At 42.7% G+C, this 13,684-nt stretch overlaps 1 protein-coding gene across 1 annotated transcript in view; it reads left to right on the forward strand.

Moving 5' to 3' along the window:
- Positions 1-13,684, forward strand: part of svep1 (sushi, von Willebrand factor type A, EGF and pentraxin domain containing 1) — an 85,609-nt gene that overhangs the window by 18,840 nt on the left and 53,085 nt on the right. Inside the window, exons 2-3 of the mRNA XM_054601882.1 lie at positions 3,317-3,572; positions 5,001-5,177. Coding sequence (XP_054457857.1) covers positions 3,317-3,572; positions 5,001-5,177 — 433 coding nt within the window. The remainder of the gene's footprint in view (positions 1-3,316; positions 3,573-5,000; positions 5,178-13,684) is intronic.

Consider the following 13,684-nt stretch of genomic DNA (forward strand, 5'->3'; position numbering starts at 1 on the left):
TTAATAAATTCTTTATCACTTCTCCCCTTTATTATTCTCCAAGGGCAATGTAAAGAAAAATGTTAGTTACTTAAATGGATACAAGATGTATTTTACCTGACAAAAGCTGAGTATTTGTACTTTCAATGTCAATCTTTTGACAGTCACCAGATTCACATACAAAGCTCTCTCTCTCTCTCTCTCTCTCTCTCTCTCTCTCTCTCTCTCTCTCTCTCTTCTCGCCAATGTTCGAGGCGTTTTGGATCGGAGATAGATTCGCTGCTCTTACCACTAATCCCTCCAGGCCTGTCGGTTCCTGCACTATCACCGCTGCTCTGACAGATATCAACGGCTCCAAACAGGACACACTTAGACTGTCCCACTGCTGCCGGCGTATTATCTCTTCTTTAGACCTACGCCGGCATTGAAGCGCCTGCCAAGTGCGTAATTGCAGAAATGCATGGGATGAACAGCACAAAGCGGCCTCAAGCCGACAAACCGCTGTTCAAGGTGTATAATAATACTAAGTAAGCCTTTATTAGTCCCACAATGGGGAAATTATTTCTCTGCATTTAACCATCCCGGAGGAGCAGTGGGCTGCAATGAAGCGCCCGGGGAGCAACTTGGGGTTAGGTGTCTTGCTCAAGGACACCTCGGCATGTTGCTGGTAGAGGGGTTTGAACCACCAACCTTGCGGTTACGGGACAAGCGCTCTACCTCATGTGCCACAGCCGCCCCATCGCCCCCTCACTCTGTATACGCCCCAGATGCATATACAGAGTGAGATGAATGGCATAAATAATTAGAAATGATACTTCTTTAATTTCCGTTCAATCCCCGGGCTGGACAACCTTCTGTGTGGAGTTTGCATGTTCTCCCCGTGTCAGCGTGGGTTCTCTCCGGGTTCTCCGGCTTCCTCCCACAGTCCAAAGACATGTAGCTTAGGTTAATTGATGACTCTAAATTGCCCGTAGGTGTGAATGTGAGTGTGAATGGTTGTTTGTCTCTATATGTCAGCCCTGTGATAGGCTGGCGACCTGTCCAGGTGAACCCTGTCCAGGTGAACCCTGCCTTCGCCCATTGACAGCTGGGATCGGCTCCAGCACCCCTGCGACCCTTAACTGGATAAGCAGGTTACGGAAAATGGATGGATGGATGATTATATAAGTAATCTCGAGTCTTAGAATCAGATCCATATAATGCAATTCAAATCAATGTTTCAAGTTAAGTTCAAGAGTTTTCAGGAACAATAATAATACTGCTGGTGCACATTTCTTTTAGCAACGACATAGACGTCATCTATAATCAAACTATAATCAAAATGCTCTCATTGTTTTATGTAGCTTTTTACTCGGTTTAAGGAAAGATTATAATTTTAAGAATTTATGCGAGATAATAAGTGACTTGCCTTGCCATTATTTTTACAGCGTTTTGGCTCTGTTCACCTTTGAAGCTGTAATTCCACTTTTTATTGAATCTCTTTCTTTATCCCTCTGTTTTACAGAAAGGCTGTTTTCATTAGTGAATACATTTCTATGATCAAAAACAGGTGTAATTCAGATAAAGTTCATAATGATTATCTAATCAATCAGCCAGGAGCTTCTTTTCTTCTCTTCTTGTATGCTTTTTGTACACAAACAAAAGTGTGTTTAGCGTTCCTGCTGTCCCCGTTAGCAGCCTGTGTGATTGTTTTTTTTGTCAAAGGCATGTTTGCATCATTACATGCTGCCTTGTGTACTATATGCCTTGAACAACAAGGTGCATGTAGAGAGTTATACTGCAGGGCAGCCCCTTCCCACACTCTGGCTCCTGTGGTTGCCTTTATGTTAATACTCTGACCTAAAGTATGCAGAGGCCATTCGGGAGGGTATTATTAGTGGGTATGCATGCGTATGCTCCGCTCGGTGGCATCCCCGCAGTCGCTAACACCAGCCACTGACTCATGGCTAAGGCAGAAACCACTGTGGCCCAAAAGCACTTTGAGACGACGCCTAATAAAAGATCCTTAAAACACCCCGAAACACAAGACCTTAAATATTAACACATAGACATGAATATCGCTGTGCTGACAGCTGGGAGCGGCCGTATCGAAGCTCCCCGGGCTCTGGGAACCGGAGCAGCAGGCAGCCTGGTGCTTTAAAGGATCAGAGACACTAGGCTCTCTCTCTCCTCTATTCTCTTCTCCGTCCTCCTCCTACTCCCTTCGCTTCCTGAGCTCTGTAATTAAGCCGCTCCTGCCAGAGCTGCTTGAAGTTTAGCCAATTAGACAATAAAGAGCCGAGCTTTCTCTCCTGCTCTGTTTCCCTCCCTGGTCACACCCTTGCATGTCTCCTCTCGCTTCACCTCTCTTGTGTTGGCTAGTTATTACATCCTGTTTGGACCCAAATTACAGAAAACTCATCTTCCTCCCCCCCAACACACATCCTTTGTTGCATTCTTATTCTCTCATTTTTTATGATATACTCAAGACCTTTTTAGCTTTCAGAAAGTAACCAGACATCTGTCCTACTGACTTCATCTTGGCTCCCTCTGCTTCTTCAGTTTCTTTCATTTTCTCTCTCCTAGTTGCTCTGACTTCACCTTCTCTTCATCCATTGTTTACCGAGTTGTATCCACATAACCTCATTTGAAACAACCCACAGACAAACCTAGACACTGTCAGCTTGGCCTCCACAGCAAAGCAAGCTGATGTTTTTTAGTTTTTTTTCAACCCTAGAGAAAATAAAGATATGTTTCTGACTTTAAGTCCTTCTCTAATTGTATGTGTTGGATTGTAAACGGCGGCTAAAGTTAGTTTGGGAACTGTAGCCGGTGTCTGGGGCGGACACAGCAGCCTGGTCTGCGTTGCCCAGTGTTCTCTGGTGGTTTCAGACCACTGGCAAGCAGCTGCGTAGTCTGTAGGAGAAATAATTACAATTGTAGAGCATTTCTCCTTCTTTTTGGTCCCTCCTCACAATCGTGCCCTCGTTGCCTGTCCTGCTGATGTAGGGTTTTGAGGAACCCTAGAATTGAGGGTTGTTTTTAGTGGTTGTGTGTGACGTTCTTCGTTATTCAGGTTAGCCATGTCACTTAAGCTGGAACTATGTTGGTAGCGTGCTGGCAGGCGGAGCAATAGGATGTTTGTATTTGAATGGTCAACCTTTGCAAAACCGTAACAACATGACTACACGAACTAGGAGAACAAAAAAAAAAAGAAATGTTTATCTTGCATGTCAAATGAAGTTCCTCTCAGGAGTCTGAGTAATATGAAGCAAATATGGTATGAATCAGATATACATTTAGATTTTTGATCCATAAATCCTTCACTTAATGAGTCGATGTTTTCGTCTCTTTACAGCAAATACTCCGTAACTCCCGCGCCAACGCCACCAAGGTCATCTTCCTGATCACCGACGGCTACTCCAATGGCGGGGACCCTCGACCGGTGGCGGCAGCTCTCAGGGAACGCGATGTTGAGATCTTCACCCTGGGCATCTGGCAGGGTAACATCAGGGAGCTCCACGACATGGCCTCGCAGCCAAAGGACCAGCACTGCTACCTGGTGCACAACTTTGCAGAGTTTGAGGCCCTGGCTCGTCGGGCACTGCATGAAGGTATGAGACACAGATGAAGACAACTTACAATGATTTGTTACACAGCTTCTTCTTTTATTTGTTGAGATGTTTCAAAGGCTTCCTTAGGTGTTACCTCATCTAAAGAAACCTCTGTGATCTCCCTTCACAGCTGCAAAGACTTTATTAGATCTCATCTTTTTTAGCTGCACATGAGTTACATCAAACCCTGTGTTTTTGGTAAATTGAAGCTGAAGCTACTCTTCATCTTTTTGAAGCCTAAGTGCTCCCATCGGCACCATTTGACCTTCAGCAATATTAGTATAAGTGTAGAACTTGACCCTAAAATTCAATGTTTACTTCAAAAGAAGCTGATAATATTTCATATGGAATCTGACAACTTAAATTTCACATGGTCTCTGATGTTGTGTACTGTCAACAGCCATTAGGCTTCACTTCCATACAGATTTGACAGAGTGAGGCTCTTTTCCCACACTTGAGGGGGAACTTCCCACAATTTTGTGAAAAGAGGGATTCAGTCGTGGCTTTAAAACTTAAAATATCACCGTAAATATCACAGTTGAGTACCTCTCCGAGTGTGTAGAGAGCTATAAATCCTACACATGCTCTTGCAGACTGTATATGTGCACTCGCGCAAACGGCGTCTGAAATCCCAGACAGCAATAGTAGAGATCAGTGACACAGTTCAAGAATAAGACTGAATGAAAGCCAACACACATCATACTATCAGGTCAGCCTCCGGTCCGTCTGTCTTAAAGTCTGCCCAGTGGCTCTGCTGACAGTAGTCTTACAGCAAACACTCCAGTTTTCAAACATGGAGCCACATGTTAAGCCACTCTCACTGGCCATGCATCAAATTACAGAATATACACCCAAGACGTCGCTCCTCTTCTTCTGTGGCGCTCTCTGCCTTCCTGCTTTCTCAATGAGAGGAAAATATATTGAGCAGATGACTTCCAGAAATGAAATTTAAGTTTCTTTGTAGCCCAGCATGAATGCCAGTTATGGCCTCAGTCTCAACTGCTCGGTACAGCCCAAATCAAATTATTTAGTAAAAAGTCTTAGCTCTAATTTATTCAGTTTAAACTGGGGAAAGGATATGGTGTTTGCTTTTAGCCAGTCTTAGTGTGTGGCATGCAGACACTGTAGATTCTTTAAATGCCTTTCTGTGGTAAAGGTTCTCTTATTTATTGAGCAAATGATTTCAGCAGTCTGTGGAAAACCTGTGTTTAATTCAGTGTGTAGCCAGTTTCAATGACATACTGCACCAAACCTGCTAATACTGTCATAACAAAGCCTTTAAGACTGCTTTCCCTCGTTCATTGCAAGTCGGGGAAATTGTGCCAACACTTTTAATGTAACAGCTCAACGCTTTTGTTACATTGTCTGATCACCAGGTGGTGAAATCTGATCCTACTGCATCATGCGCTTCTCTGTGTTTGTTCTCAGACCTCCCCACGGGCAGCTACATCCAGGAAGATCTGTCGCGCTGCTCCTCGCTGTGCGAAGCGGGCAGGGATTGCTGCGACCTGATGGCCAGCTGTAAGTGTGGCACACACACCGGGCAGTACGACTGCATCTGTGAGAAGGGATACTACGGCAAGGGCCTGCAGCACGAGTGCACAGGTAGGACAGACGGCTCTATCTCAGCTGTGTCAGTAAACTCTCACATCACCATGTTTTCTCTCTACAGTCACCAAACTAAAGGTTCTCTCATTCTTGAGTCAATTTATCTTTCATTGGTAGAGAGCAGTGATGTAATGGTTTTCAAACATCTAGAAGGCCTCATGAGTTTGCCTGGATTTTATCCGTAAATTGCTCCAAACAATGCCAAAAACTGATACGAAGTTTACCCTCAAGACCTGTCAGGTGGAACAATTAGATAAATCAGCTCAAAAGGCTGGTAACCTGAGCAGCTAGTGTGTGTTTATTCATGTCAGTATTTAGGGAGGGTTATGGTTAAAAATGAAACAGATCTTACTGAAAAATGATCTTTCCTAACTTTTTGTATGGAAGTTATAAATTTTGTTGCTATCCCAGTCCTCCTCATCGATAGCAAAAGTCCAACACAGTCTATCTTGTAAAAAGTATGCACCTGTAAAGCTTTAATAACAGACAACCAACCCAGTAAAAGGCTACTGCTGTTGCAGTTTTTCAGTTTTTTGTTTCTCTCCACTTTCATCAACCTGACCGACATTGTTCACTAAAACAACATGTTTGTTTGTGTCTTAGAGATACACTTTTGGAGTCCCTTATAGTTTTCTCTTCCTCTTGACCTCGTCTCCGTTACCTGTCAGCCTCTCCTCCAAATCATGAGGCGCTCACTGTGGGAGAAAGTTAAATAAGCAGCCTGTCCACTTATCGCAGTGTGAGCTGTCCACGGGGCAGATCACTATCAACAAACCCAGCAATGTGCCATAGACGTGCAGGACTGAGACAGTAATATCTTTGTGAGTGTTTCTCGCTCTCCACCTTCAATTTCCTCCTTTAAATCAAATCTCGTACATCCGTTTCTTTCTTCTCTACATGCACCGAAATTGCTGCTGTCATTTTAAAACTAACTGCCTTTTTTTCTGTGGCTCTTATTGCTTTGCCTCCCACTTTTGTTTCATACGTATCCATTTGAGGAACAAAAAGAAATAAATCTTTTTCATCTGTTGCCAGAGTGCTCTGGCTTTTACCCTGTTGTTCCTTACTACTGCTATTTATATTGTTGGCTCTTGGACTTATTATTTTATGGTTGCACACAAACGTCATTGAAGATAAGATCTTCAGAGAAAGTTGGTTGCACGTGTGTGTGTGTGTGTGTGTGTGTGTGTGTGTGTGTGTGTGTGTGTGTGTGTGTGTGTGTGTGTGTGTGTGTGTGTGTGGTGTGTGTGTGTGTGTGTGTGTGTGTGTGTGTGTGTGTGTGTGTGTGTGTGTGTGTGTGTGTGTCTGTGTGTATATAACAATAAACAGTTAATCTTGAGTGCAAAAACAGGCATGCCCATGCATATATAGCGTACAGACATACGGAATTATTCCCAGGCTTCAGAAGATTATACAGATCCGTGAGCTGTAAATTCAAGATGAAATTATAGTAATATAAAACGTACCAATGTAAATTTAGAACTATAGACCCTTATTTGCCATGAAAGCCATAAACAGACTTCAATGGAGGGTGATATGGGATGTAGGAGGGCGTTATGTTCTCTTAAACACAAACATTTGCCTTTCCTATATGACCGTCATTGGAGTCTTCTCCTTATCCCATTCAGAGTCTCAAAATAAGTTATTTTAACATGATTTAAAGAACTCCATGATGTAATAACTCTTCATTTCTCTACATATCTTCTTTTCTGTTGGTTGGGATGACTCCTACAGTCAGAAATTATCTTTGTAAATGAGACTATGAGATGAGATTCATCTTTAATGATCCCCAGATGGAAATGAGTAGAAGTGCTGAGGCCGTGGCTCCTCTTTATTACGGGAAACCCTCAAACTCAGAGCGTGAAGCTGAAAATCAACTCAACAGTGCAGACAGTCAAATTAAAACTTTTGCCAGCAGCCTTTTGTAATGAAACATCAATTTGTCTTCTAAATGTCTATTCATTGGTCTTTTAAATCTAGTTTCACAGTGTAATAATACATTTTATGCAGGTGGTCTGCAATATTAAGCAGTAAGGTTAAGGGTTGATACATTATTTTTACTGAATATGTAATCACTTAAGTCACAGAGAAACATAGCAGTCTGTGTGATTGTTGGAGAGCAGAACGACGAGCAGATGCACTGGCTGGTGTGTGTGTCTTTGTTTAAGTAACTGCTGTGTTATCATTTTGACAGCTCACCCTTCGTGCACGGGAGACAGGTGGGAGGGAACGAGGGACGAAGAGAATCAATACTGAGTGCGCTTTGAAGAGGAAACAGCGAGAGAAATGTGGATAGCAATCAACTCTCATAATAGGAAACAATGGGCCATAGTCCTGGTTGTATTTGCCCTGTAGGTCTTCATTTCCACACGTTTTCACTCCAGAATAAGATAACAGGAAAAGAAGAAGGGGAAGAAGCCCATTTAAGAGACGGACAAGTTCAAACTATTCAGATCAGAGTTTAAAAGTCGCGGTGAGAAACCAAAGTGGCAGAGGGAGGAGGATTTTCAAAGTGAGAGTCGAAAGAAAGGGGCATCGGGGTCAGCCTGCCAAAAAGCAGGCCTCCCTAATTCCCATCAGATGTTGTCGAGACTGGAGCCCCACTCTGCTTATTAATCTTTTTTAATGGTTTAATTAATAGCAGGGAGCAGACTGCAGCGTTGGCTCAGCTGGCTCGAGGAAGGAAGGACACAGCGAGGCGCTGCAACCGCAACCGAGGACCGCTTCCTCTGTCTGTCTCTCACTCACTCACATAACGGCGTCTCATGGGAGAGGAGTTGGCTATCATGCGGTGGACACTTGAATGCCTATGAGTCGTCATCTTCATTCTATAAAGCTGACATGGACCCACAGTGTGCTGTCATAGGAATGTCTTTCACTGGAGTTGCTGTTGCGAAAAAAAAAACCGTTGGCAGGCTAAGGCACCGTTAGCCTTGTTCGTCTCAGTTTTGGTTTTGCTAAGTGGTGCGAAATACCCTCATATATGTTTTTTGAACACTACATTTATTGAATGTTTTCTCTTTTGATGTAGTAGTGGCTCCAAAACCAATTAGATCTGTGGTGAAGGCAGTACGTAACCAAGAAACATACAAGTAAACTGAACAAACTCCTGCTGTTTCTCAGAGAAAAACCCGGCATCTCTCTCTTAATATTCTGCTGCTTTAACCTCAATGGGCTTGGCTGAAATAAGGTGTTTGGTGAATTATGGGTACACCGTGTGCGTCAGCAATGCCAGGAGTCTTGAGTGGCAGACAGACACTTCCACTACACTGCCAGAGTCAGACGTTTGCTCTGGTGTTGCGTAAGCTTGATAGTCGCTTTGTGGCTTCAGGTGGTTTTGTTGTCTAGACTGAAAGTTTGGAGAGGTTTTATTCTTTTTGGACTTTGTTTTCTCACATTTAACAATCTTTGACACACATGAGAATAATATGACAGAGCCTTAGGCCCGTCAGTGGATTATTATTATCATTGGCTGCAGGGCTCTGTTGGAAACACTATCCAAATCCCCACAGCGCACAGCAGTCTTGTTTATGAATCTGTCGACAGCCAAGTGAAACAGCCTCTTCCACAAAACACGACTGGAATCCCAGCAGATAGAAATGGAAGATGAACCCGGTTCCCGCAAAGTTTGGTCAACTCTGACAGGCCAAACAGGACATTGTCGTCTCCATTCAAATTCCAATCTCAAGCTCACAATATCTGCATCGCGGAGGATCACCACAGGAATGGGGAAGTGGATAAATGGAGCGGGAGAAGAGGGGGTGCGGGAGGGCAACATGTTTTCCTCCTGTCACATATTCTGGCTTATCAGCCTGACAGGAGAATGACAGGAGGTCTGGACTGTGTTAATGTGGTGTCAGCAGCGCAGGCTTTGTTCTGCTCAGAGCGGCTCTGCTGGGGATGAACGGGGGAGAGAGAGAAGAAGACAGCATGAAAAAAAAAGATAAAGCAAGGCAGGTGAGATGATAAGAAAAAAGACTTGGATACAATATTTGCAGGAGGATTTAGAGAAAGAGACTTCTGTATGTTTCTGTGTGTGACTGTTTCAAACTCGACCTTCCTGTATTTCGTTGCTTTAATGCACAATGTATCACTTTCCGCCATCGGGTCTATCGCTCAAAACAATAACAAAAGACGGAGTTTGGTTGGTGTTGTGAAATAGTGTGGGATCATGGGAGCTCTTCACCACCATTGCTATCATTGAAGTCAGGTTCTCCCGCTCAGGGTTCCTTCAGTGTTCAATGTGCAGGAGGCTTTTGGTGGTAGCCAAATTATCCCCAGATGTCTCCTCAACTCTAAAACGAATGGATCTGTTGACTAAAACCCTGATTGTAAAACTTTCATGTCAAAAATCTGTGTTTCTTTTTTGGCTACCACTAACGTATGCTCAGCTTGATTTTCCGATAACTGAAGATCCAGATGTTCGATGACTAAAATCCCTCATCTTTTCAAAATATATCGTTACATTTTATTTAAATAATTCACATTTTTAAATAAGCAAGAATTACTTCAGACTTTCGTGCATTGAATAGAAGTAGCCTATAATAACAAAATAGGACCCATTTCTATGACAACTGACTCAGAAAGCCATGAGAGACCGTGAGATGTGGATAGCTCCAGTAATATAACTAGTAAGTAAATCTTATATGTGTTTGTAACATTTCCAAGTTTAAGAATGAACTTTTTATGCTCATTGTTTTGTCCATCACTGATAATTGTCTCTGTAAACCAGTAATAATAATAATGGATTGTACTTGTATAGCGCTTTTCTAGTCTTCCGACCACTCAAAGCGTTTTGACATTACTAATCAATCACCCATTCACACCCATTCATACACTGATGACAGGGGCTACCATGCAAGGTGCCACCTGCCCATCGGGATCCATCTAATCATTCACCGATGGAACAGCCTTTGGGAGCAACTCGGGGTTAAGTGTCTTGCCCAAGGACACATCGACATGGACTGCCGGAGCCAGGGATCGAACCGCCGATCCTCTGAGTAATAGTTAAAACCCTCCGCCCCTTACTTTAGACTCTAGAGTACCACAGAATAAATATTCACAATATTTGGTTTCTTGATAGATATCTTTGACTAAACCAAGATATGAGCTGTTGACTTTAATGCTTTGACTGTAACAAAACATCCCCGTCAGAGTTGATACTGGAAGAATTGCTCAATGTTTACAATATTTAGTCGATAAAAGCTTCTTTATCCCAAGAGGAGACGCGTGGCAGCAGTGAGCTTCAAGTCGACCCAGAACATGTTTCCTAGTGTTTGTTGCAATGAGGAGGAATTCAACTGCACTGTAAATATTTGCAGTCTCGATGTGAATGACCGAGAGATCCCAGTTGGGGAAGCCTGGAGTTTTTTCCGTGTAAATTTAAACGGAGGAATTAAAACGACAACAACAGAGGTGGAATGTTGGTAAATGTTAAAGACGATGAAAAGTGTCGAAATCGGAGGAATGCTGCAATCGGTATTTATTTTCTTCTCTCCTTTCCCTCTCTGGCCTCATCTCCCTTGCAGAGTTCTCCAGTGTAAATGTTTTTTTGTTGGTGCTTATCTCCATCTCAGTCCTCGACACTCTGCAGCTCGTCTCCCTCCGCACTGTAACGCTTACACACAAGTTTACACCATGCCGGGATCAACACATACACACGGCCACATGTTTGTGCCGTGCTTTGCGTGCACACGCCTCTGACCCATTAAAATATACCACATTCAAGGATCTGACACATACCAGATGTCTGGCAATAGTGCAGAGCCAGGTCTGTTTATACCACCTGAGAGAGTACAGACACTACATTCTGTAGTCATAATAGATTACGACAGTGGGCCTTTAAATCATTGCACATTTACGTACACTAAAACATACACTTAGAAAACTATTCTCAATGAAAGGAAAGCTAGATGCTCTTGTATTAAGACTTCTTTCCCTCTGTAAACATGGCAGTAGATTAACAGTTTTAGCATGTAGCGGAACATGAGATTATTCTAAATGTCGTAAATTGTCAAACTCTCTCTGATAAATGTTAATTTTATCTTTTGGCATAGAAACAGGCGGGAAATTCATGTTCTCATGGGATATCATAACCAAAGTTTTTTGTCTCAGTTTTTACTCAGACAATCAATATGTGCTCCTCTCCTAAAATGAATCGGTGTACGTTGTTGGAAAAAGTCCTTATGCATGGTTTGTCCCGTCTTACAACGCCTGTTGCCATGTTGATAAACACATTGTCACTTGGCTTAAAAAAAATTGAATTTTATAATAAAAATAATTAATAATAATAAATGAGAATAGATATTCCATAAAAAGGTGAATTACACAGCTTGCTTGGATGTGGCCAAAGCTGTATTACAAAAGCTAAATGTATTGAGGTGATCTGTAAAAAGATTAAACTGCTAAATAGAAGAACAACAGGCTCAAGTCTACTTTTCAGTACAACAAAAATAAAAACAATGTAATGCTGCTTTTGCAATTTCTTTTCAGCATTAATGCGCTAAAGGTTTAAGGAACGTAGGAATAAGTTATGTTCTGCAGATGTCACGCCAAACTACCTATTACATTTTAATATGTTGTGGAAGCATTGTGGCCTGATGATGGCACAGGAGGAGCCTGAGGAGGTCAAACACATTAAGATAAAACATCTGGGGACTCTGAATATTTACAGCAGATGTCATGAACTTCAGCCAGTAGGTTTTTCAAGATACCTTGTCATTTTCCAAAATGTCATTAGCATCTCTGCCAGCAGACGGATGAAAGCAGCCTAACACTTGACACTGGCCTTCTGTTTGCTCAGTCGTTATAATTTGCACCTCAATGCTTTCAAAAGTAAATATATTTCTAGCAGAGGAGCGGGATTTGGTCAACACATCCAACAGGTTACATAAACATGCGTATAAAGACTCTCTATTTCCTCCAACTGCACAAATCCTAATCCCCACGGCAACAATAACCACAGCAGACTGTCTGCTTCTGTACAGTACATCTGCGGCAGTCCAAGTCCTTGTTTCTCAATATTTTTGTTGCGAAAATAAAAGCTTCAGTTGCTCAACATGAATTATTAGCAGGGGGCAAATGCCTGGGACTCTGCGCCGACAAGCGGAGGAGGGTTTTTTTTTTTTGGGGGGGGGGTCAAGTAGCACCATCACCACCCTGACTCCCCCAACTCCCATTAATAGCTTTAGCTGATTGGATGGAAGTTTGTGTTTTTCTTTGGTGAGCAGAGAGTGGAAATGGGGAGGGAGGGAGGGAGGGAGAGCGATTCCTTACCCCGGAGCCATGCATCTTTTGTGGTGGATGGATGGAGAGCTTTCAGTGACTGGGCAAAGATCAGCCTGGCTCAGTGCCAGACGGAGAGAGAGGGAGAAATACTACCGCTAACAAGCTCAGTAATAAAGATCATGTACAGGGAACATAACTGAAACAGCCCGGAATGTAATATGTGATCGTCTGATTTAATGTTGTGTTCATAAAAGACGGACAAATAAAACAACTAAATGTGAATACAGAGGAATAAAAGGTTCAAACTATTTTCAAAGTATACATTCTGTATAAACCTACCTGTGAGAGAGTAACACCTTTAGAGGACCAGCTGCAGCTCCTCAGCCTCTTGGCACTGCAATGCAATTAAACCAGACGCCTTCATGACTGGCTCATAAATGCGTTGTTGAATCACAAAAATACTTCCGTTCTTTTTCTCAGTGAGGGATTATTAATGACATTTCAATAGTGCTCACTTTGGGTTTCGCCTCCAAATTAAGTGGCAGATAATCAGGTGAAACTGATCACATGAACACGTGTGTCTTGATGCTGTGTGCCCAGATCTCAACCTTTTCTTGAGTGAGTTATTATAACATATAGAGGTGACGTTAAAAGCTATATAAAATATAACCTTGGTTATAATAAACCCAAGTGATCCTTTAACAAGTGAAACATAAGATGAAAGGTGCGAGAAATAAAGTAACAGGACGTTCAGCAATTAAAAGAAAATTTGGCAGCTAAACAAAAAATGCATAGAAAGAACTTTTGAAAAGAGCCCAGTGTGTGAGCTGCCCTCAGGTGTTCGTTTGGTCATTTGGCGTTTGAAGTTCTTCGCTTTAGAGGACATTGTATACATCAGTCTTAAAGTACAGGCGGTGTCGAAATCCATATTAGTCCGTCCCTGAACGCCACATGTTTCAGCCCCGTTCCAGCCTCCCTCCCATCGTTAAATGACACATTTAGGTCTGTAAAAAGCCTTAATTGATGACTACTGCTGCCGTGTTTGTAGGTCAGGGATGTTGTTAAGCAGACACGAGTTGTGTTATAAACCTAGGCCACTGTGTGTTTAAAAAAAATAGACTAGAGATGAAGGAGCGAGGAGGCAGAGAGGCTGTAAATCGGGCCTAATAGGACCATCCTCTGCTGGAGAGCATGAAAAACAAGGAGCCGTGAAACAGGCAGCGAGGGGTAGCAGAGCCTCACTGCGTCATTAACGCTCCTCCTCCGCCCGTCATTCT

Source organism: Anoplopoma fimbria, chromosome 7 (genome assembly GCF_027596085.1).
Source record: "Anoplopoma fimbria isolate UVic2021 breed Golden Eagle Sablefish chromosome 7, Afim_UVic_2022, whole genome shotgun sequence".
Classification (NCBI taxonomy): Eukaryota; Metazoa; Chordata; class Actinopteri; order Perciformes; family Anoplopomatidae; genus Anoplopoma; species Anoplopoma fimbria.